We start from the raw sequence: 25,074 nt of genomic DNA, 5'->3' as shown, positions 1-25,074 counted from the left end.
AGCAAAATGAAGACTGAAGGACACATCAAATTTAGGGTAGAGTTTTTCGCTTTCATGAGTAACTTCCAATTAGGACAAATCCCAAGTACTTTGGCCATGCCTTTGCTTCTTTTCTCTTATGTATCCCCACCCCATTTTTTTCTTTCTATTAAGGCTATGAGAAGAGTAAAAAAGCATTAAATGGAAAAAGAAATGAAATTTAAAAGTCCTCATGTGAAGATTGCTTTACCTACTATGTAACCACACTTCACAAAGCCTTTGCAAACTGAGTGCTTCAAACCTGGCAGGCCTCCACCCTCGTGCTGTGCCCTGAGAAGCCAGCAGACTGGTCTCCACTGTCTCAGTCTCTGTGAGAGGTGCTATCAGGCAGAAACTGGGTCCCAGAAGGGTCTGAAAGCTTGTGGGGGAAATTCAGGAGACAGGAGACCATGGGAGAAAGGTGATTTCTCAGTGTGGACTCTAGTCCCCTTGCATCTGATTCATCTGGGGCCCTTGTTTAAAATGCCAATTTCCACACCCCTCTTTTACCTTCTGAACCAGAATCAGGTCTCTTGCAGATTCCAAAGGCCACACCCGAGTACTGCCCTGAGTAATGGAAAGATCCTGGGATTTAGAGCCGGAAGACCATCTCATCTCCATGGGCCTTAGTTTTCTCATTTGTAAAATGGAGATAATACCTCTTTACCAGAATAGGAAGAAGTGTGTGAAAACACATCCAAAACTCTGCTTTGAAGAAGCATACAAATGATCACTGAATTGCCACTTGGTTTAGGGATACGCTTATCGCACATCTCATCCAGCTGGGATTTCAGACATGGATTCTCTACCTTCAAGGCGAGCAGCTTTGGATCTATCTGCATTTCCCATAGAAATCTGAGAAGGCCTGTTGGCCAGAGGTCTGGCTTTCCTTGTCTGGGATTAATAGCTGCATATGGGATCCTATTTGTAGGTCCAGTTTTGCCTCTTCTCCGGGGAGGGACCTGGCTTCTGGGCTTCCTCCACTAAAGGATCTGCACGTTGCATGCCTGTGGACCTGGGCCCAAGTGGAAATAAGCCCTGAGTCCTGTTGCTCAGCTGGCCAGGAATGAATGTGCAAGCGTTCCCTGAAATCCCAACATTCCAGGAGCTGCTGTCAGATGAAATTCATGAACTACGTTAATGAACATCTCTAGCTCAGAAGTGGAAGAGTTACCAACGTCCTGAATATCATCATCAGTGGGCATAAGAACCCCCAGGGGAGTGGCTCAGGAGCGGATGCCCGGGCTCCACTGCTGGAGTGTGAAGCAGTAGCACTAAGGTGTGCCTTGGGAACTGGCATTTTTAATGAGCACCCCAGGTGATTCGGATGCACTGGTCCCTCCTCCCCAATCCACAGAGAAATGCAGCTCCACTTCTGTGTGGTTGGATGGGGCCCTGCTAAGGCTGTAGGTCCTGTCAGAGGGGGGCAGAGCTTCCCAGATGCTTCCAAGCTTTGCTGGGACGGATTGCTCCCAGACCTGCTCCGCCACGGTGTCCCTGTCTCAGGAGACGGCAGCTTGCCAAGATGTGAACATCACATGGACTTCCCTCTCTCTGCTCTGTCTCCTCTCTCACAGCTCTTTCTCCCTTGCTATCACCTTCTCCCCCTTCCTGCTCCCTTAATTGTCTCCATCCAACCCATCAGCAAACACTGCCTGCTCCTTCAAAATATTCCATATTCTGGGCCCTTCTTTTTTCTAACAGCGTTTCCATCTGCCAGGGCACACGCTTACTGGCTCATTCTCGAAGTATCGTTAAGTCCGAAGTCCTCACTCCTCTGCTCCAGATGTCCCAGTGACTCCCCTTCTTGCTCAGACGGAAGCCCCGCTCCTTCCCGTAACCTACAGGGCCCTCTGCCAACTGGCCAGAACTTCCCCGGGCTTCTCTCACTGCCCCTGCTCCTCTTCCCATGTGCCTTGGGTCCTGCTTGTCCCTGCCTCCAGGCCAATGTCCGGAGGTCACCTTCTCCCAAGGTCTTTCCTGATCCCGCTGCTTTAAAGAGCAAAGTCCCCTCCCCCGTCAGCCCTCTTGACCTTCCCTGATTTAAGATTCTGCACAGCTCTTAATGACAACCTCTGTACTAAATAATTTACCTGTTTGTTCACTGCTGCCTAGGAGAATGTGAGCTTTGGGACACAATGTTTGTCTGCTCCATCCCTAATTCCTAGGTCAGAGCCAGACCCATAGTGGGTGCTCCCATTATTTGCTGAATTAATAAATGAAAGAAAAGAGCAATAGGCATTTACCTCTTTCCCAACAAGCCGATGTTGTTAAGTTTTAAGTGCGTGTGTCTGTGAAGGCAGGCACGAGAAAGGGATTGTAAAGGGAGCCCGTGTCCCCCTGTTAGGAGCAAACCCATCTTCTTTCCCTATGGGCTGTCATGAGGCTGGAAGGCTGAACTTCTATTTTTAACTCAATAAGCTCCACCCTGAGAATGCAGTATCCCACAGAGTTGCTTATGAATGTCCCTGAGCCAGCTTCCCAGTAACCAGTAACCTGTCATAATTAGAGTTTCAGTTTCCTAATGGCCTTTCATGGGAGCCTAACCACTATTTTTTGTTGTGAGAAAAATGCAGTCCGTATGGCAACCAGCTCAAACTTTTGCCCAGTCGCCTTTGTAAGTTGCTGGCTGCATTGTGGAGCTCCTCTCCTTTTGCCCATAGGAAAGCCATGCCTGAGACTTTTAGGTAAATTAACCTAACCCGCCCTATCCGTGGTCTTCCTGCATCCCATCTCTCCCTGTTCGATTGACCCACTCTTGCAATGGGGACTGAGGGCAAGGAGAAGTCTTCCCCAAATAACAAATAGAGGGAATATACCATAAATCCACCATTTCTTTAATTCTGGAGAACAGTATTTAGAGTTTGGTTTTCTTTTTACTTGACTTAAACTGAAAATGACTACCCTTTAGACCTGTATTAGATTGCGTCTTTTCCTTAGTACTTAGAAGTGTGTTCAGAAAAAATGTGATTTCTGGCAACGGAGGTGTGAGAGGATGTCCCCCTGATTTTAAAGAGGAGCAAACAGAAAGACTGTGACTTCCTACGGTTTCACAGAACCACCTGAGTCACGGCCAAGGTTGAGTTCTAAGGGTTGGGGGCCCCTGCAGTTCTCCTCCACCCACAGCCACGGCTCTCCCCACCTGTTCTGGAGGGGAGTCCTGCCTGAGCACCTGCCCGCATGCGAGTTTGTCCACACACGCTTCTTTACACTTAGCAGTTATCTTCGGAGCTAGAGAAACAGGAGACTGACAAGATACATTGGTTTCTTTTTCCTTTTCTTTTCCTTTTTTTTTTTCCCTCCCCCCACCCCCGCCATTGGTTTTCTTTTACTCAAACTGGGTCCTTCTGGACTTCTTAAACCAATGGTAGACAGTGATAGAATTTCCTTCACAAGAGAGTCTATATTCACCATTCTGGGGTTTTTTGGAGGGGGAGCGGTGAAAGGGGAATGTGAGTTCTATATCCCTTTCCTATTTAAAAAAAAATGTTCAGGGTTATGCCTAAATTTCTATTTTCATCAAACTGGAGTTTTTCAGCTGTGTTATCAAGGCGCTATATACCAGGGCTTGAGTCCCTGATTTCATTCTCCCAGTGCTTCCGGATGTTCTGCTTGAGACTGTATTACCTGTCTTGCAACCCCTCAGTCTGCTGCTTTCTTACAGGAATTCTCAGGAATCTGTAAGCAGCAGACAAGTACTGTCTAAAAGTTAATGCTCCTCCTGTGCCTCTCTCCCCACCCCCACCCAGCGTGCTGTAAGCCCCATCAGGATCATCTCTGCTCCCTCCTACCATTAGGCTTGATTTATAAAGTATGCCTCACGTCAGACTTGCCAAACCCTATGCTGATAACCTCAAACACCTGATCAGGTCCTTAACCTTGCTCCATGGGGCTAGGTACTTGGGTTCCACTGCAGTACGGCCATTAGGAATCTGGAGCCAGACCTCCTGAGTTCAAGTTCCAACTCTGCTACCTACTGCCTGGGTGACTTCAGAAAAGTCCCTTTCATCTGTGCTTCAGCTTGTTCATCTGCAGAAAGGGAATAAAAATGGCCCCTGCTCGCATGCAAATTGAAAGCCTGAGTGAATTTCATAGAGCAGTATCTGGCATAGAGGAAGCACTATTTAAATGGTAACTGTTCTGTTTTCATTGGTTGATAGGTCTCTGGTTCTGGTGTTACGTGGTGCTACATCTTTCCTTCCTTGGAAGGGAGGTTTCCTCCTCAGACCTAGACCTGGAACACAGCTGCCAGCTGGGTTTCCCCAGGAGCAGGGTATCTGTCTTCCTCAGGAGCTGGCCCCTCACAGTGACAGCGGGGTCCAGCTCTAGGCTTCTGCGCTGTCCCTTCTTGCCCCTGTGCGCCTAGAGTCTGCCCCCCAACTCCTTCCCCCAGCGGAGGTTCAGGCCAGGTGTGCCCCGCTGCTTTGCTTCCCGCTGGCCATGCTCGGGACTAGCATCATCCCTGGTGTCCAGAGAAAGCCCTCTCTTCTCCATTAGCACCCCCAGCCACACCCCACTCCGTTAGCCATTTCCTTTATGGACAATGGCATCTGCTCCAATTTCTTTGTTTCTTGGTAGTACAGATGGCCCTCTTTTTTTTTTTTTTTTTTTAAATGGGAAGAATAAGTGGAAGATGGAAGGAGTCACTACTGGTCCACTCGGGTCCCCTAGAAGAGCTGTGATTGTGGCCCACACTCTCATACTGGGCAGCAATCTGCTTGTGACATACTGGCCACCGGAAACTCTACACAGGCATTGGGCATTCACCAGCTGGATCCCCCTCTTCCCTTCCCCCTTTTCCCTCCCCATAGACTTTCTTTGTATGTGCTCTTGAAGACCCTTCTCAGAAAGAAAGCCTACTTCCCTGCACAGTGAGACAAGCTACAAGCTGTTCTCTCTAGGTTCAGGGTTCCCCCGGAAGAAGACAGTGCTTGGACCTGAGACCGCATTCATGATTTCTCTCTCTGGTCTTCCTCTTGGGGTCGTTATTGTCAGGGTCATTACTCTCAGGTCAATCCACATATAATTGTTGCTATTTGACCACTGTATACCCACAGGACGGCAGTTTTGGGCAGTCTGGCCTAACACGTGCTTCCTGGTTGGTTTTTCTGTTCCTGCACTCACACCAGAGGGGTGAGCCTCCTCCCACTTCCCCAGCCCTGAACTGAGAGCAGACGGGAGCCGTCAGCCATCTTCCTTGCCAGAAGACCAAGCAAGTTAATTCCCCTGGGCTGGATGTTGTTCGTAACTCTTAAACATCAAAAACCCGTCTGTTTGTTACCATTTAAGCTGATTTTACAGAGCAGATGTGCTGCCTGTAATGAAGCTTGACAGCAATGATGCTGGAATCAATCCTTTTAACACAAGTTGGTTTCTGCTTTCCAGTCTTCACGTATAATGCTGCCAACAAAGAAACCTGTGAACACCACCATGGACAGTGCTCCCGGCACGCCTTCTGCACCGACTACGCCACCGGCTTTTGCTGCCACTGCCAGTCCAGGTTTTACGGAAATGGGAAGCACTGTCTCCCAGAAGGTAAGGGGTGAGCCCTTGGCCGGGCTGGGAGCCGCGCTGTGTATGTTTTGCTGCTCACTTGTTTACGACCGCCACTGTGAGCTCTGCATCTGGACCCTGCATTTCCGCTGCATGAATCAAAGTCCTGGCAACTCGCAGGTGCTGGAGAAGTTTGAGAAATGAACCCATTTGGGCTCCTTTCCCGACTTGAGGATTAGGCAGAATTCTTTCCTCCTTTTTGCCAGCTCATTAGAGTCCAAGTGGACGGGAGAAGGGGAGGATGGGAGAAAAGAAATTGAAAACAAGTCTGTTTTTGGTCAGTTACGAGATCATGAGAATGGCCAAAGACTGAGTTTGGGAATTGGGAGAGGAATAATTTTCTGTGCACCCATCACCAACCTGGACAACGATGGTCCAAGTTGACGGGATTTGCTCTCTTTCAGGGGCACCTCATCGAGTCAACGGGAAAGTGAGTGGCCAACTCCTCGTGGGCCACACGCCTGTGCACTTCACGGACGTGGACCTGCACGCTTACATCGTGGGTAATGACGGCAGAGCCTACACGGCCATCAGCCACATCCCTCAGCCCGCCGCCCAAGCCCTTCTCCCGCTCATACCGATCGGAGGCCTATTTGGCTGGCTCTTCGCTTTACAAAGACCAGGCTGGGAGAACGGCTTCAGCTTCACAGGTGAGTAGGAGAGGCCTTTGTTGGGGCTGCTGGTCACCTGCCATCATGCTCTGGTCTTTATTCCGTGAGTGAGGATTGGTTTGTTTTGCGTTCCAGAACCTCAGGTGTCTTGTTTTCTATGAGGAGATAGTTGGGAACGGTTTGGTCTCACAGGAGTGTTTTTGAAAGACTGATTTCTTCCACACGTTCTTCCACGATGATTTTCTTTGGAACATGTAGGTCCTCTCACCTGAATTGGTTGTAGCTTGTTTGTCAGGCTGTGTTTGCTTGAGTTGTTAGGCTCAGATCTGTCAAGCGACTCATGCACAAGTGGTGATTAGAGGGCATCTGGAGAGGGGTTTCCTTCGTGAGTAAACGTCCTTCCTCCTCTCACCTCCACCACTCTGACCAATAATGGTACAGACCAGTGCTTCTCAGACTCTAACCTGCACACAGATGGCCTGCAGCCCTTGTGAAAAGATGGAATTCTGGCTCTGTGGGCCCCGGGGTGGGGGGTGGGTGCTTCTGTTTTCCTAGCAAGCTCCCCAGAGATGCTCATGCGGGCCTAAGGACCACCCTTTTGATAGCAAGGGCGTAAAGGATACTTTGGGGCTCCTTCCTTCCTACCTGAAAAGGCTTATTTCCTCCTGGATGTGTCTTCATTGCTGAGAATGTACTGAGAGAAAAGTTCTTCTCCCACCTCCAGCTACAGAGTCCAGAGCTGTTTGGAGGATCTTGATTTTCCTTGAGTTTTGAGTAAAACAATCATCATCTGAGTAGCTTAGTAAAAGTATGTGCCAAATATTGTATGAGACGTCATATACTAAAATATATTCATCATTTATCTGACATCAAAATTTAACTGGGGGTCCTAAGTTCTTTGTGCTTGTTTGTTTTTCAACTGTGACAGCCTTACAAAGAGAAAGGTCAAGATGTTCCTAGTAGCTTCTCACAGAAAACAAGCTGTTAGAAGGAGAAGCGGTGTGAAACGAGGCAGGATGAAATCACTGTTAAATAGAAAATTTGGGGAACTGTTGGAATCAGCAGCTGATCGTACCTGGTCTTGAAATCAGATGCTCTTCTTAGGCGCCATCTCCGACAGCAGTAGAAATTCAGAAGTGTGCATGGTTAGTTATTGCTGGAAGAGGCTACAGCTCATCCTGGCTCTGTGCTGAAGTCTGTCTTCCTCCCCAGGTGCTTCCTTTATACATGAGATGGAAGTTACTTTCTACCCAGGAGAAGAGAGGGTTCGAATCACTCAGACTGCCGAGGGACTTGACCCGGAGAACTATCTGAGCATTAAGACCGACATTCAAGGCCAGGTGCCTTACATCCCAGTGAATTTCACTGTCCATATAGCTCCCTACAAGGAGATTTACCACTACTCGGACTCGGGTATGTATCGCCAGTTGTGACCGTATAACGTGGGGATCGTAGGTAAGGTACAGGATAGTTGTAAGGATGATGAGTTATTACATGGAATGTCCTTAGAACAGCGTGTGGTACATAAAAGGAGGCCCATGTCCTTCTAATTACTCTTATCAAATACACAGTGTAAGTGAGAAGTGTTGGCTACCCAGATGAATACCAGCATCCATCCCGGGACTAAGGTAATGCCGGTGATAAGGTCAGCAACAGCGACCTTACCTCTGGGGGTGGGGCTTGTCTAAGTACATGCAGTTTTTAACCATCCGGGCCACAGGAAAATAGGGATTTTTGGAATTTTTACTCCTTCTGTACCCTTGTTTCAGCCTGTTTGAAGATGAGATGCCTCACAGTGTTGTAAACAAATGCTAGATTCGGAGTCAGAGGATAGACATTCATATCACGGATCTGTAGTTGAAAATAAGCAGGGATAAGGTCACTGACCATCAAAGAGCCCATTTTCTCTTCTTCTGAATGAGCACAAGAGTACCTCTTCTCCTTGCCTTCTGTGGTTGATACATGTCAGTCCTGATGAGTTCTAGAAAACCAGCTCTGGATGCGAGATGCTGGCTTAGCCTGGTTGCTGTCCTGCAGCAGAACAGTCTGCTTTGAGCCGTGCCTTTCCTCCTGTGATGTGAGAGTTGGGAGCTGGGCATGAGATGAAGGGAGGAGAATGGGATAGTGGAGACCCGGACAGTGAACAGAACAGCTGACGGCCGGAGCACTGGCCCGGGCTTCCGACTCCACACAGACTGAGAGAAACGACCCATTCCTTTGCCCAGAACCCTTCGGACTTAAGTGCAGAGTGTTGGGAACGGTCACGCCTGTGTCATCTAGAGAGTGGACCGATTGAAAACGTGAAGTATGGACAGGCTGACTCGTGTTCCTGGTCCAGCTCTATCACACATTAGCCTCATGTCTTAGGCTACTTCCCGACCTCTGTAAGGCTCCCTCTACATGGTCACAGAGCCCACCTCGCTGGTATGAGGCATGAACAAGACCATGCTTTAGAGCGCTTGGCGTGGCTGGTGTGTAGTAGCAGAATTAATTCCTTGCTAATAATGACAGCAATGACAACACTTTGGCTTTGCATCTGCTCAGATTCCCGGAATTGCCTCGCAGGTTTTCCATATAAACTCAGGAATTTCCCAAAGGAGCATGCTCTAGGCATTAGATGAAAAACTCTACAGGAAAAAAAATCTACCTCACATGAAACTCTCTAATATTCTAAACATTTACCAGTTGGGCTGACTAATATCTTTTGCAGCTGTGACCTCCACAAGTTCCAGAGACTACTCGCTCACCTCTGGTGCCATCAACCAGACACGGTCCTACCGCATCTACCAGAACATCACTTATGAGGCCTGCAGACATGCCCCCAGACACCTGGCCGTCCCCACCACCCAGCAGCTGAACGTGGACCGGGTCTTTACCTTGTACACAGATGAAGAAAAGGTGCTTAGATTTGCCGTGACCAATCAGATTGGCCCAGTTGAAGGTATGTTTCCTTCTGTTGTTCTGGGCAAAAATGGAATCTAACATTTCTTTGTTTTTGAGTCACCTCAGAATGATTCACAGAGGTTGCAAAGGGTTACTGAGTTCCAAGCTCTGTTAGGTGCAGAGGGTAAGGATGAATAAAGTAGGGGTCTCGTCGTGGAGGTGGAGACAGAGGTAGAAATGGAACTTTTAGAACAGTGTCCCTGCCAAGTGAATTAGAGTACAACATGTGAAGCTGGTCTGTAGTCAAACACCATATATGTGCCGGTCTGTGTTGGGGAGACACCTATGAACAGGGTGAGGCCAAGTCAGGAGGGAAAATGATGCTGACGAGTATTTGTTACAATTGTCATGAGAACAAGTTACTAGGAGCCTAGTCTGGAGGTTTAGGGAAGAGGTCACTGGAAAGTGACATTTTAGCTAGAACTTAGAGGAGACAGATTTCACCAAGTCAAGGTAAGACAGAGCCAAAAGAGAGAGAGAGAGATAGAGAGAGCCAGTGCCTGGAAAAACAAAACGAACCGCATGTAAGAAAAACCCAAGTTAACATCGTGCTCGAGGAGGAGAGAGTGGATGCTTTTCCTCTAAGATCAGGAATAAGACAAGGACATGTCCTCTTGCCACTTCTGCTCAGCACTGGATTGGAAGTTTTAGCCCAGGGAAATTAGGCAAGACAATAAAAGGCATCCAGACTGGAGAGGAAGAGGTAAAATTATCTCTGTTCCCCTGTGATGTAATCTTATATGTAGCAAATCTAATTCATTAAACTGTTAGAACTAGTAAGGTCAGCAAGGTTGCAGGCTATGAGTTTTGTATATTGCTCTTGTATTTCTATATAGTAACGATGAGCAAACTGAACAGGAAATTTTAAATGATTCTGGTCCCAAAAGTGTTTAGGAATAAAAAAAAAAATTCTAAGTATGGTACTTATCCATTAAAACCTATAAAGCATTTTTTTTTTTTTTGGAAAAAAAAACTAAGGCCTAAATAAAAAGAAAATAAGAAGACCGAATTCCATGTTTATGAATCAGAAGACTTAGTATTAACATGGCAAGGCTTCCTAAATTGATCTATAGATTCAGCACAATCCTATTAGCTGGCTTTTTGGCAAAAACTGAGAAACTGATCCTAAAATTTAAGGAACCCAGAATAGCCAAAACAATACTGAAAAAGAACAAATTTGGAGGAATTCCACTTCCTAATTTCAAACCTTAGAGTAATGAAGGCCATGCAGTCCTAGCATAAGAATGGATCTACAGATCAATGGCATAGAATTGAGAATCCATAAATAAACACATTTACCATCTGTTGGTTTTTGACAAAGTTGCCAAAACAGTTCAGTGAGGAGACTAGGTTTTTTATTTTTGTTTTTGTTTTTAACACCTGGTTCTGGAATAGCTGGATAAACTAAAGAATGATGATGGGCCCCTATCTCATACGATATACAAAAAGTAACCAAAAATGGGTCAAAGATGTTAATGTAATTTAGCTAAAATTTTAGAAAAAAATATAGGGATGAATTTTTGTGATTCTATATTTGGCAATGGCCTCTTTAGAGAGGATACTAAAAGGATAAGCAATGAAGGAAAACATTGGGTGTCACCAAAGTTAAAAACTTGTGATTTGGAGGGTATTATCAACAAAGTGAACATACAACCCACAGAATGGGATAAAAATATTTGAAAATCCTATTTCTTTTGGTAAAGATTTTATTTGAGAGAGTGAGCACAAGCAGGGGGGAATAACTGCAGAGGAAGAGTGAGAAGCAGGCTCCCTGCTGAGCAGGGAGCCTGACGCAGGACCTGATCCCAGGACCCCAGGATCATCACCTGAGCCAAAGGCAGACACTTAACCAACTGAGCCACCCAGGCACCCCTGAAAATCCTTTATTTAATAAGAGACTTGTATCTAGAATATATGAAGATGTCTTAAAACACAACAAGAAAAAATTTGGATAAAACATTTGTCAGCAGATACACAAACACCCAAAGCACGTGAAAAGATGCTCGGTATCATTAGTCATCAGGAAAATGCAAACACTGTCAAAACCAAAATGATGCTACTTTACATGAATGTGGACAGCTATAATAAAAAACAGATAATAGGGTGCCTGGGTGGCTCAGTGTGTTAAGCTGCTGCCTTCAGCTCGGGTCATGATCTCGGGGTCCTGGGATCGAGTCCCGCGTCGGGTTCTCTGCTCAGCGGGGAGCCTGCTTCCCTCCCTCTCTCTGCCTGCCTCTCTGTCTACTTGTGATCTCTCTCTGTCAAATAAATAAAGTCTTTAAAAAAAAGCAGATAATAACAAGTATTGGAGAAGATGTGGAAAAAATAAAATCCTCATATACTATTGGCGGGACTACAAAATGGTATGCCTTCTGTGGAAAACAGTCCGGCAGTTTCTCAAAGTTAAACTCAGAGTTACCCCTTGAGCAGTTCTACTCCAAGCTATATAACCAAGAGAAATCAAAGTTTATGTCCCCACAAAAACGTAACACAAATGTTCATGGCAGCATTATTCAGAATGGCCAAAAGGTAGAAACAACCCAAATGTCCATCAATTGATAAATGGATTTTTTTAAAGATTTTATTTATTTGACACAGAGAGAGTACAAGCAGGGGGTGAGGCAGAGGGAGGGAGAAGCAGGCTCCACGCAGAGCAGGGGAAGCCCGATATGGGACTCAATCCCAGATCTTCGGGATCATGACCTGAGCCGGAGGCAGTGGCTTAACCCACTGAGCCACCCAGGCGCCCCAGTGAATGGATTTTTAAAATGTCCTATAACCATACAGCGGAATATTATCAACACATAAAAAAGAATGAAATACTGATAGGAGTGAATTTTGAAAATTTCCAGAGAGAAGGTAACTAGTCACCAAGGACAACATACTGCTTGATTCTATTTAAGGAAATATCCAAAAGAGGCAAATGCACAAAGACAGTGGTTAGTGGTTGCTTCGGGCTGGGGAATAATAGGATAAGGAATGGATAGCCAAAGAGTACAAGTTTCTTTTGTGGGGGATTAAAATGTTTTAAAATTGATGGGGGTGATGGTTGTGTCACTGTAGGTATACTAAAAAACATCGAATTTTGTACTTTAGATGTGTGAATTATATGGTTTGTGAGTTCTATCCTAACTGGGGAAAAAAAAAAATAGTTGTAGGGAGAAAAAAAAACACCTAAAGCAGTATTTCTCAAACTTCAGTTAGAATCAACCATACCTGTGAAGTTCAATAAATATGATGGTAAAAATGTTCTAGGCTTATGAAGCATTAAGGACGTGAGGAACCCAAAACACATATTGCTAAGTGAAAGATACCAATCTGAAAAAGCTACCTCAGTGTTGTTCCAACTACAGGTGACCCTTGAACAACACGTCTGAACTGGGCATGCTACTCCTATGTGAATTTTTTTCCAATACAGTACTGAAAATGTATTTTCTTATGATTTTCTTAACATCTCTTTAGCTTACTTGATTATAAGACTATATGCATGTAATGCACAAAATATGTATTATTGGGAAGGCTTTTGGTCAACAATGGACTATTGGTTTGGGGGGAGTCAAGAGTTACTTAGATTTTCAGCTACGCACGGGGTCAGCACGCTTAATCTCCACATTGTTCAAGGGTCAACTGTATGGAACATTCTAGGAAAAGTGAAACTACAGAGAATAAAAAGATCCGTGGTTGCCAGGAGTTCAGGGGGAGGGAGGTAGGGTGAATGGGGGAGAGCACGGGATTTTTAGGACAGTGAAGCTATTCTGTATACTGCTGGAATGGTGGACACGTGTCTTTATATATCTGCCCGAACCTATACAACTGCGTAACACAAAGAGTGAGCTCTAACATAAACTAGAGACTTTATGTAAAAATATATCCGTATTGGTTTATCAGTTATAAAGGTACCACACTAATACAAGGAGCTAATGAACTGCAAATTGGAGGAAGGGGAGAGTATGGAGCCTTTACTTTCTGCTCAGTTTTTCTGTAAACCTCAAACTGGTCTTTAAAAATGAAGATTAAAAAAAAAATGTTTAGGTGAGCTAGAAGATGAGCCTGCAAAGTCCAAGAACCCTAGCAGGGAGGAAATTATCAGATGAAGGGGATTTATTAATTTATTTATGTATTCATATTTAATTTTTTGAGAGCGAGAGCATGAACAGAGGGAGAGTTAGAGGGAGAAGCGGACTCTCAGCTGAGTAGGGAGCCCGATGGTGGGACTCGATCCCAGGACCCTGAGATCATGACCTGAGCTGAAGGCAGACGCTTAATTGACTGAGCCATCCAGGTGCTCACAAGGGATGTTTTAATTCTGAAAGCCAGTGGCTAGAGCTTTTCCCTAGAATATGGGGGCACAGGAGGAGAAAAGAGAGGGTTTCCCACATGTGGCTCCATATTGATATAGTTGAGGCCCGGATTGGTGCCTCTAAGAGGTGATTCTAGGACTCAGCATGGGAGAGGAGGGCTCCAGAAGGATCCTCCTGCTCAGGGTGACAGTCACTTCAGCAATGTGGTACCGAGATTAAGGCCAGAGGCCTGGACTCTTCAAGGACACGAGGATGACTTGAAATGTGAATATGAGCTTGCTGGTGCGGGTTGGGTGGTGGTTTGGTTTTAGGAAACTTGCTTGGGGGTGCAGGCATTGGGCGCCCAAGGATTATAAGGTATTGAATTAATAGCATGAAAATGTCAGTTGGTTTTAAAGAAAAGTACCTTGGAAGAAGGGAAAAGATTATTGCCTCTTTCTCAAGAAAAGATTTGAACAAAAACAACAGAGGAAAACCTTCTGCCCTTCGCTGAGTGTGAGGTATCTGGTGTGTAAAAACAAAGATTAGTGAAGAAGCCTCCTCGGGCCAAGGAATCCCACTCTGATTCTAGAATCATGTAGGGAAAAGATAAATCTCTGGGTGTATTTTTCCTGGAGACTGACCAGATAGGAGTAACAGAAAGCATGCCAACAAACTGGTAGGTACAAACTGCTAATTTGTCTTTAGAACTTTATGTGATTTTACTTTCCATGCAAGTCAGATCCTAACACTAGCAAAGGATAGCTTTCTTGGTGCCCACCCCTGCTCCCCAGCCGCGGCCCCCACACCTCACCAAGTGTGTGCACTTCAGCTGTGGGTCGGCGGTCTCTCCTGGGCTTCTAGAATGGGACACCCTTGCGCCCACTTCAGGGCTCCTTCTGGCGAGTTGAGGAGACTGGGCCGAGGGCCACGTGGGGAAGTGGAACGGATTGTTCCTTGAAGGAAAACTATTCTTTTTCTTCTTGATTAAATGAGTAAATTAGCTCCAGATCTCCTGGCAGGGAGTCAAGCTGTTAGAGAGGGTGAGGGCGAAATCGAACTCGTCGTAAGGAGGTTGCCATTGTCCTTGCTGTAAGAGGAAAAAGCCAACACGCTGTAGAGAAGGCACAGCCACGTGGCTTTAATATATTTTTAAAGATTTTATTTATTTATTTATTTGATAGAGATCACAAGCAGGCAGAGTGGCAGGCAGAGGGAGAGGGAGAAGTAGGCTCCACTGAGCAGGGAGCCTGATGCTGGGCTCGATCCCAGGATCCTGGAACCATGAGCTGAGCCGAAGGCAGCCACTTAACCCACCGAGCCACCCAGGTGCCCCAGAAATGTATTTCTAAAACAAGGGTTTTAGAAGCCAAATTCCATGAACAGAGCCTGTGCCCAGAAGGGTTTAATGTTCAGCTGCTGTCCTCTTGAGACTCTTAATTTTGGACCAAGGGGCTCCCCAATCTTCGTCCTGCACCGGGCTCTGTGAATTATGTGGCCCATCCTGTCTGTGACGTATATTTTAAATCAGTGTCCTGTAATTATGGACCCCTTTTGGCCTCAGTTTCAGGTGGGCCAGGGTATCCCGTCCAGGTTGGAAAGTCCACCTCTGCACTGCAGGTTTTGCATGCCCGGCCGGGTGGTCCGCTCTCGACATCTCCGCACACTTACTCATCTTTGCCCGAATGTGCCGCTCTGCAAATCGGATGCTGGAAAGTACTGAGCAAGGAGGTCAGGCATTAGTGTGTACAAACAAAAACATGTCAGAGCTCCCTTCCTACTTTGGCTGGGTAGGCCAGGCATTTTATACAGAATCTTCTCCTAAAATGGAGAAGTCAGTATTGTCTTGCATCAGGCCTTCAGTGAGGACACGACCTTATTGTTCTTAGCTCTAACCGTGCTGGGGACTGTCTCAGGGACTTGGTCTGTACTGCCTTGCAACCCCAGCCTTGTGCTTCCATCCTTTCCACAAGGAGACGCAGAGGGAAGAATGGGGAACACACAAGGGTATCTGTTTGCTATGCGAAGCTAGGCTCACGGTGACCTACTGAAGTTCGTCAGGTTTAAAAAGTGCCAGAATCGCCTGGGTGGCTCAGTGGGTTAAGCCTCTGCCTTCGGCTCAGGTCATGATCTCAGGGTCCTGGGATCGAGCCCCACATCGGGCTCTCTGCTCAGCAGTGAGCCTGCTTCCTCCTCTCTCTGCCTGCCTCTTTGCATACTTGTGATCTCTCTCTCTCTGTCAAATAAATAAAATCTTTAATAAATAAATAAATAAATAAATAAATAAATAAATAAAAAAGTGCCAGAGCCATTTGTTGGTCTTTTTTTCTTAGCAAAGATTCTGTAACCTACTCCAGCCAGCATCACCGAGGCAATCCAAGGATAAGCCGGTGGCCCTCCTTTATTTCTTTTTAGGCCACAATATGGGAATAAGAATATTCCCCTGCAAGAACACACAGTGGGGTTTTTTTCTAAGGCAACGGGAGGAATTTACCAGAATGCAAGCAGGTCCCTTTGGAGACTCAGCCAAGGCATCCTAGTTCACAGCAGACTAACACAGAATATTGGAAGAGTCCATGTGGGCAGTGGGGCAAGTGGTGCTGGACCTCCTGAAAGACAGGGTGGGGGGGAATCCAGTCTGGGGCATGTGATAGCAGCAAGCCCTTGGGTCTAGACTAGTAGTTACTTGGAAAAGGCCCAACTGCTTGAGGTAAGAGGGGTGAGAGATGTGGGTGAGCTAGAGAGAAATGAGAGGGAATCCAGGAGAAAGTGGTACTAGGAAGTTAAAGTAGGTGGTAATGTCACCGTGTCTACTGATGCCAAGATGCTGGTCTGTGGTGCCATGTGAACAGCTGAGGGCAAGGCAGGACTTGGGGTGTGCTGAGCTGGCTGTCAAGATAGGGACTGGGGCACAGGCAGAAATCCAAGGCAGAAGCTCAAGTTATCACAGACGAAGCCCCATTGGTAGCCAGGATGGCTTGACATGAAGCCTGGGAGGTTTGGGTAAAGCTCCTGAAATCTTTTAGATCTAAGATCAGAATTAATTCTAGGGACTGAGACAAAGCTGCAACCAAGTGAGGACGAGCAGGGGTCCCACTGAGGAGGAAGAAGGAACGTCATCCCTGGGGACTGGGTAGGCCTCAGTGGTGGGGGGGGGGGCATGAGGGGGGGGGAAGAGGGAGGATTGTCTTTTACATATATTATGTCAGGTTTTCTTTATTTTCTTCAGTTGTAGCAGATTTAAGTATTATCTTTATTTCTATTTTACACCTGAGGAATCAGAGGAGTGAATGGAAGTGCCCAGAGTTAATGGATTCATTGTGTCTGGGGTTCTTTCCCACATCATCTCTGTGCCCTTGGCTTAGCTAACTTTATGAAGTTCCTTTGGTGGTGGCTTAGCAAAGTGGGGGCAAGCACAGAGAGTCTGGCTTTTTATCCCTGCTCCAGCTGCTGCTGACTGTGTGACCTTTGCCAGGTTACGTGGCCTCTCTGTGCTGTAGTAAAAATGAAGATATTAATACCTGCCTCACAGTGTAGTCAAGAGGATTTAAAGGGATGGTATATGTAAAGGTTTTAGAACAGTGCCTGGCAAATAAGTTTACAATAAGAATTACTATTGTGTTCTATCCAGAAACAAAACTCTCTAGGGAAGGTTTCAGTACTGAGCATTTCTCTACCTAGTGAATGGATAGGTCTGTAGCCAGGTTAATCCTAATAAGTAATACCACAAAAATCATTCCTCTTTAGTCTTCCCGATCTTAAAAAAGCAAGATTTTCCCAGTTATTAAATGTTGACTTAGGAATTAGTGAATTTTAGTGAGAGACTGCCCAGTGTCGAGGCAGAAATTTGGGGTATGAGCTCTTGCTGTACCACTTCTTGGCTTTGTGAGCTGGGGCAATTTTTCCGATGTCTTGCACTTCTCATCAAAAATTACCGATCATGGGGATGACCACCCCTCACAGTCATCCTGAGAATCACACGAGGTGATCGAGTGAGAGTGCTTTACAAAAAAAATTATGCTGTGTATTGGGATGTTTTTATTCCCCGGACACAAGCCTACTGTAAGCAAGAAAAGGTTAGTTGTCTGTAGGGTAGGCCATTCTTGAATTTAATACTGCAACTTAAATAATCCAGCTCAGCTTGGGGTATTAATATTTTAGCAAGGTCTCCAGGTGGTCCCCCACAAAGAGAGGAGTAAGCGGTCGATCCCGAGGAGTCCTTGATCTCCCGACCATGCCGTTCTCTTTATAACAACCACATTGTGCTTGTGTGATCTATTTCCTCTCTACCCATGCAGGGAACTCAGACCCCGTCCACGTGAATCCTTGCTACGATGGGAGACACACATGTGACATGAGGGCTCAGTGCCATCCAGGGGCAGGGGTAGACTACACCTGTGAGTGTGCCTCTGGGTACCAGGGAGATGGACGCAGCTGTGTGGGTAAGTTTTATGGGCTCTGTCCATTCTCAGGCTCCTCCAGCTCTGTGTTACCAAAGCCTGGCATGTCTGTTTAAGAGTCTTTGCTGATGCATCAGACACGTTTAGCAGCTGTTAACCTAAATCTCTTATTTCAACACTGAAGCATATTCTAGTTAGAGTTGAGAGGATAGTTGGGAGGTGGGTATTTGGGGTTGGGACTGGGAAAAGGAGACACGTATTGCAATTCCTGCCTATTTTGAGCTCTCAAGTTTGGTCATTTTAACCCTGTAGCAAGTGTTTCTTATATTTACTAAAACGTATGTTTTCTGGTTATCTTTAGGTTTCAGACCTTATGTTCCTTTCACCCATGAAAGGCCTTTTCCCCACAAGCCATAGAAATTCCTTTACGTTTCTGAAAGAAGAATTGTTAGTGTGTTTTTCTTTTAAATGTTGAGTGGGTTTTATTTTTTACTGTTCAGAGACTTCTCAGAATATTCAATTATTTTCCCTGTGACTTAACTTGAATGACTTCAAATAAAGATTATAACCTACAACATGCATTCATATCTGATGCTTAGAAATACTACATTTTAACTACCCTCCCCCCCAAGACAAACTAATTTATTTGTTTTGTTGGCGCTTCATGGCAGTGAGAAAACATTGGGTTTTCAGACCTGTCCTCTTGGGGAACCTTTGATTTAAGCAGTACTTTTCTGTCCTTATTTCTTCTTAGATGTAAATGAGTGTGCAACTGGCTTCCATCGCTGTGGCCCCAACTCCATGTGTATCAACTTGCTGGGAAGTTACAGGTGTGAGTGCCGGAGTGGTTATGAGTTCGCAGATGACGGGCACACTTGCACCTGTGAGTGCTAGGATGCTATCTCTTTGGCCAACATGGCGCTGAACCTTGCTCTTTGATTCTTTAGTGTTTCTTCTCCGACCTACAGGAGTTCTGCCATATGGGTTTAGAACATAGTTTACTTTGAAATAATCCAAAGCTATGAATCAGTTCAGCCCTGTGTTGTTGTTTTTCCCTAAATAGATACTTTTGGTGTTGAGTTACTAGAAGGTGTTCACTGAGTTGGGATTCCCATCTGTCTTGGTATTTGGCCCAATCATGTAACAAGACTCTGAACCTCTAATACCACCAATTCTAGATAGAAGTAAAATAGTTCTCAAATTTAAATGGAATGGATTTATAAAGAAGCTTGTCCCATGTGCCCAGCTATAGATCTCCCTCTGTAATAAATCGAATTTTTCTAGGGTAAAGAGAAATCTTTGGACCTAAAAGTAAATCCAAAAGAACTAGGATTCCAGATTCATCCCATTGGTAGAGCCAGAGGATGATAGAGAAAATACACTTTTTAACCCAGTGGGATAGAAAAGTAGCCATGATGGTAGAAACTGTGTGTGTGTAGCTCTGGTGAGTTATAAACTTTAATCAAGGGCTATTTTAATGACTGATCTCATACCTAGTGTTTTAACCACAAACTCAGAGTAGTGCTTCTCAAACTTAAAGAAGCCTACAAATTATCTAGGGGTCTTATTCAAAGTCAGATTCTGATTTATTGGCTTTGGGATGTAAGCCCTCAAATGTCCTGATGCTATTGGTGTGGGGATCACACTGTGAGGGTCAAGTCTCACTCATTCGCAGGGCTGAACTCTTGGATGTTCTTGCCTTCTTCTCTTTTCAGTGATCAGCCCCCCTCCCAACCCCTGTGAGGATGGCAGTCATTCCTGTGCTCCCGCTGGCCAGGCCCGGTGCATTTCCCATGGAGGCAGCACGTTCAGCTGCGCCTGCCTTCCTGGTTACACAGGCAACGGGCACCAGTGTACTGGTGAGTACCTGTGGGTTGTCAGCCTCAGTGACTCCGGACAATCGCCTTGGATGCAACATCCCCACATCGCTGGAACCCTTCTCAAAAAGGTCCCTTCCTTAACTCACACAGCCTTGGTATTGTCTGAAGGGCAAGAGAAAAGCTGTCCTTTGAGTCAAAAAGCAGAGCCAAGGGTAATTTCCCTTGGACTATATTGTTGAGCATATATGGCTGTCCTTGGTGGAGATGTTCCTGGGAGCTAGTGTAGGCTGCAGGAACTTTGGGAAAACCCACTCACCTGTCTGGAAGTCTCCATCCTTCAGTGTCTTTGGTTAATGGCTTAATCTGGCACTTCAGTCAGACCTGACTTTTAGTTGCTATTCCACTGGCTGAAGTGGTAGTTTAAGCAGTCTCTAAACATATATGCAATGCTTCCCTCTAATTTTTTCCCACCCTCTTCTCTCCCTGGTGGGAAGGGGGGAGGAGGAAAGAGTGAAAGAACTCTACCATTATAAAAGAGTAGGAATGCATATCTAAGCACAACTTTTTTTTCAGAAATCTAAAGACATTTAAGATGGTTAAGGCTTGATATAAATCACTAACCTGAAATGCAGGACTAACTTAAAATTTAATTTGGTTAACTAATAATAATGATGCATGAGGTTGTTACTAAACTAGGTATAATTTTCTTACAAATTAGGTATAATTTTCTGGGTATAAATGTCCGTGAAACCGGGATTAGTAGTACTTTAATATAGAGATTATTCAGCAAAGCTACATAATCTGTTAAAGGTTTTCAGAATGTATCTAGTGACGTGATGGAATTGAAACTCGATTTCATGCTGTCAGTAATACCCCCAAATCAGGGTAAAATGAGACACTGGGATCGAGAGAATGGTGGGGAAAGGGTCTGCTGATAAACCTGGGGCACAGACTTTCCCCCTTTCTTCAAATCGATGCTTGCATTGGCCGGGCCACTGTACACCTGGGCACCCTGAGCTGATTTGCTGGAACAGTTGTGTAACTCCCGGGAGCTTTACAGCAGCTTAAATACCATCTCTCCTCCCTCCTTCACCCCCCATACTTACCAGATGTTTGCTTCTCATCCTCCTCCCATTCCTCTTCCCTTCAGTTTCAGTGGAGGGGCTGCCTGAACCAGCAGACGGAAGCCATATGTTACGGACAGAACAAACATGTCAGGCAGCACAGCCGTCCTCTCCCTCCCAGATGTGACGGGCCATTCGGTATTATCTGAATTGGCTCTTTAATGTTCCCACTTCTGTTGTACAGAAGCTCTGCTGTAGGCTTTCCTTAAAAAACACAATTTATACTGAAATGACCCAAAGCCGTGGCTCAGTTCAGCCCCATTTGGTTTCCTTCCCCCCGCCCCCCCACCAAAAACACCCCCTGCTTTAGAGCTCAAGGGTTTCTCCAGTTAGACTGAGGGAGATTTGGAATTCACAGATGCTTCTCTCACTTGACCAGCCCAAGAGCTCCATCTGTCCTAGGAGTCTACAGACAGTGGGCAGCCTCCACAGGTGTGTGGGCCAGGGTATAAGGGGGCACTAACTCCTCCTTATTCTGTTATTTCTCACAGTGGGAATAATATCTTTTCCACTCTTGTAGAATTTTGTCATTGTTTTTTTTTTTGTTTGTTTGTTTTGTTTTTTTTTGTAGATGTATTTATTTAAGATAGAGGGAGAGCATGAGTGGTAGAGAGGGGCAGAGGGAGAAGGAGAAGCAGGGAGTCCAACACACAGCTCGACCCTAGGACCCTGAGATCATGACTTGAGCCAAAGGCAGGTGCTTAACCGACTGAGCCACTCATGCACCCCTGCCATTCAGTTTCATTTAACACACTGCTGGTTCTAAGAAATAAGACTGCATGGAGAATCAAAATCTTGTCAGAATTTCATATTTAAACATCTGGTTGCTCGGGACAGCAGAGATGGTGGTTTTAAGGTATTTAAATCCTTAGGTCTTTGGTTTAAAGCTAACAAGTCGAAATTCATTGCAGCCTAGATGTGATGAGTGTTAATAATCAGAATGTTCATTGAGTTAGATGCTTCTTGCCCTAATCCCTTCTAGAATCATTCCCTTTTCCTTCTTTTAACCTCTATTTGTCCTGTAAGACTTTGATTACCTTGGGGGTCATATTAGAACCCTGAAATTGGTCATTTTTATGTGTTGAGAACTCTGGAATAATGCCATTCATTGTTACTACTGCTCTCTTGCTGATTTCTACCATTTTTAATTGTCCCTATTCAATCTCTGCTTCTCTACTTTTGAGATTTTCTCTGGAACCCACAAACTTGAAAACATGCCAAAACCATCCATTGCTTCCCTAGTGTATTAGTTATCTACTGCTGCATAACAAATTACCCCCAAATATAGCAGCTATAAACAAAACACATTCCTTGTCTATAGGTCGAGGACCTGGGAATGGCTTAGTTTGGTCCTCTGCTTTAAAAGGTCCTACAAGGCTGCAACAAGGGGTGCGGTAGGCATGGGGTCTCTTGTAAAGGCCTAACTGGGGAAAGATTCTCATGTGGTTGCTGGCAGGATTCAGTTCCTTGAGGATAGAGAGCCTTGGGTCCTTGCTAGCTGTTGCCTGGAGATAACCTTCAGCTTCTTCACACATAGACCTTGAACAAAGTAGCTTACTTCCTCAAAGCCAGTGGCAGAAAGTGTGCTAGTAAAATGGAAGCTAAAAATCACACACAAAAAAATGATATCCCCTCAATATTGCTTTGGTGTATTGGTCAGATGCAAATTACCCAAGGCAAGGAGATTACACAAGATAGCAAATACCAGGAAGGAGGGATCTTTGGGGTTTCTTAGAGGCTGCCTTCCAGAATCAGTTGCCATTCCAGCTTTTCAGACTGGAGGAGTAGAATATGAATAGTCATTTTCCTGAAGACTATGCCATGCCTATATTGGTCTGGGTTAATCACGAAAGTGACTTTCAGGTTTGTGTGCATGTGTGTGCGTGCACACACATGCACACACACATTTTTCAAGGTATACCACAGTGTACATGTGTCTCTGTGACCACAGAGAGAGAAAACAGCAAAATAGAGAAAAATAGACAAAAAGGCTCTATTTCATGGAAAGTGTGCGTTCTTGAAGCATACGTATTTTTCTCTACTCCACTAAAGTAGCAGTAAAAGGGTGCGTGGGTTTTTCTCTAGCCATTTGGTCAAAAATGGAGTTCCCTGGAGAGGCTGAACTTGGCTTTGGGCTCTCAGTCTAGTCTGAGTCACTAGCAGGAATTACTTTTATCCAAGTAGAATTAAATCTTTTCCAGCTTCCCTCAATCAATCCCAGTTTCAGCAGTTTCAGGATTGATTTCAACCTTGTGTTGGCATGAGCCAATATTTCTCAGGCCTGTTTGTCCTCCTAGATCTTGGTGACTTTGCTAGGTGCAAAAACAGATTGTCTTGAGTCAGGGTCTTTCCAGGGAGGAGCAAGTGTGAGTTGAGAGGCGGGACGTCCCTCCGAGCCCTGAGTGCTCAGGAGTGACATGAGAAGACGTTCTTAGAGTATTCTCTCTCAGGTCTCCTGTTCTAAGAATGGAGAAGTTAAGTGAGGTATGGTGATGTTGATGTAGACACAGGAGGAGAAGAGATGAGGCTGGGAAGGTAGTTCTCTCCGCTCATGGGCTCCAGAGAGAGGGTCACCACATACCACACTGGGGCACTACCAGCGGGTGCTTGATTGAATAGATGGGGAGTGACAGCTTGTGGCCTGAAGCCTTTCGTGGGGTCTGGAAATTTCACTGGATGGTTTGGAAGCAAAAGGGGTGGTGTAGGGAGTGATGGGTTAATGGAGAGCTAGAGTCTGGTAATCCAATGAGTGTTTCAAAGGGACTTCCCCTGGTTTTGGGTGTGGGCAGAAAGAGGGCAGTAAGAAGAGTGTTGAAACACTGAAGTATGAATTCAAAATTGAGGATTTTGACACATTTTCCATACAGGCTTTTGTTTTGTTTTTTATTTGTTTGTTTTTACTAGCTTGATAGGCAAGAGAATGGAGAATTGTGCTGAGATTCAGCCATGTTTCATTATCTGAATAGCAAAGGAGATCTACTATGACTTGAACCTTGTTGTCTTGACCTCAGTGTCCTAACAGCCCCTGAAGACCCCTGACATTGGTTCTTAAGCATAAATGGCAGCCCCCTCCCCCAGTGGTACAAGGAGTCTCTCAGTCTCTCCCTTGCCAAGGGGCTGAAAGTCTTTCCATGCTTTCTCTCCTGACACTTGACATCCTGTGACATAGGGAAGAGCTCTCCTTCTCTACTCAAAAACTCCAGTCCCCTCCAAACCATCCTCAGTGTTAGCACTCCTGAGGAGGAGCCATCACCTGCTCTGAGCTCGGGCCCTAGAGTGGCTGACTGGACTATTTTCTGTCATGGTGGGAGGTCTTTCAGGGAGGCATCGAGGACTGTTCTATGCTTCAGGAGCCTTAACCTCCTCCAGCTTTAGGGGATGGATGCTCCTCATTTGTGATGCTTTCCATCCCCTCAAGGACTTTTCTCCCTGTTGGTCATTTTTAACCATTATTGTCCCCTCTATTGGGGAGGGTGACTGCTCTTTCATTCTGACCAGAATTGCTAGGCCATGGGCTTTCCGAACATGAGATAACTTGGTAGCTCTGGGGCGTCCCCTCTCTCTGAGTTCCAAATAATCTCAAGGAGCTGATCCCTCAGTTCTAGAAATAGGCCCTGTGTCTCAGGAATTCCTGCTTCCTGTCATTGCCTGGGGTTCCTGTTAGTATGAGAAGTACTTTTAGCATATGTATTATGAATAGCTTTCACTTCCTGCATTGACTTTCCTGGGGGATGTTCATTTTTACAGCTTTGGTTTCCCAGCCCTTTGCAGGCCCTGGGGAGATGGATGGCCGCTGGCTCCCCCTAGCGAAGTACCGGGGTTGCCCTTTTGAAGAGACAGAGAGCCAAACTCAGGGATGATTAAATGTGACAAGAGAGAACCTGTACTGATTAGCTCGGAGACAGGAGACAGGTTTTTGTTGTGACTGGTTTTGTTCGGTTTCTTTTCGGTTACTTGAGGAGCTAACCAGAAAACCCGGTTTGCTTCTGACTTTGCAGAGGAATGAGTAACTACTTTCCTGCCTTTGTAGGTGGACAGGAAGTGTGCTCCTCTGGACAGAGCCTCTCTGGGTAGCATTGAACTTGGTTGTGTCAAGCATTCAGGATTCTTTTGGACTTAAGGGAGCTCATTTATTTTAACCAAGTTTCCCCAAGACTGAGGTCACACAGAATGTGAATTTGCTAATGACAGTGTAAGAGATTCCTCTCCTGTGAACAGAACATCTTGGTTTCCCGTCCTGCATGTTGGCTCACCAATACCTGGGAAAGGAGTAGAGCCATGGAAAGGGGGTCCAGAGAGAGCATGGTCGTAGCAAGGCTGGGGCT

The 25,074-nt window shown here is 45.6% G+C and overlaps 1 protein-coding gene across 4 annotated transcripts in view; it reads left to right on the top strand.

Moving 5' to 3' along the window:
* Positions 1–25,074, top strand: part of NID2 (nidogen 2) — a 61,250-nt gene that overhangs the window by 21,586 nt on the left and 14,590 nt on the right. For all 4 annotated transcript variants that reach the window (XM_047736017.1, XM_047736016.1, XM_047736019.1 and 1 more), the window contains exons 5-11: positions 5,404–5,553; positions 5,976–6,221; positions 7,395–7,595; positions 8,893–9,123; positions 17,704–17,847; positions 18,560–18,688; positions 19,521–19,664. In XM_047736017.1, coding sequence (XP_047591973.1) covers positions 5,404–5,553; positions 5,976–6,221; positions 7,395–7,595; positions 8,893–9,123; positions 17,704–17,847; positions 18,560–18,688; positions 19,521–19,664 — 1,245 coding nt within the window. The remainder of the gene's footprint in view (positions 1–5,403; positions 5,554–5,975; positions 6,222–7,394; positions 7,596–8,892; positions 9,124–17,703; positions 17,848–18,559; positions 18,689–19,520; positions 19,665–25,074) is intronic.

Source organism: Lutra lutra, chromosome 7 (genome assembly GCF_902655055.1).
Source record: "Lutra lutra chromosome 7, mLutLut1.2, whole genome shotgun sequence".
Lineage (NCBI taxonomy): Eukaryota > Metazoa > Chordata > Mammalia > Carnivora > Mustelidae > Lutra > Lutra lutra.
Note: the sequence above shows the minus strand (reverse complement) of the source record. Positions and strands in the feature narration are given on the sequence as shown.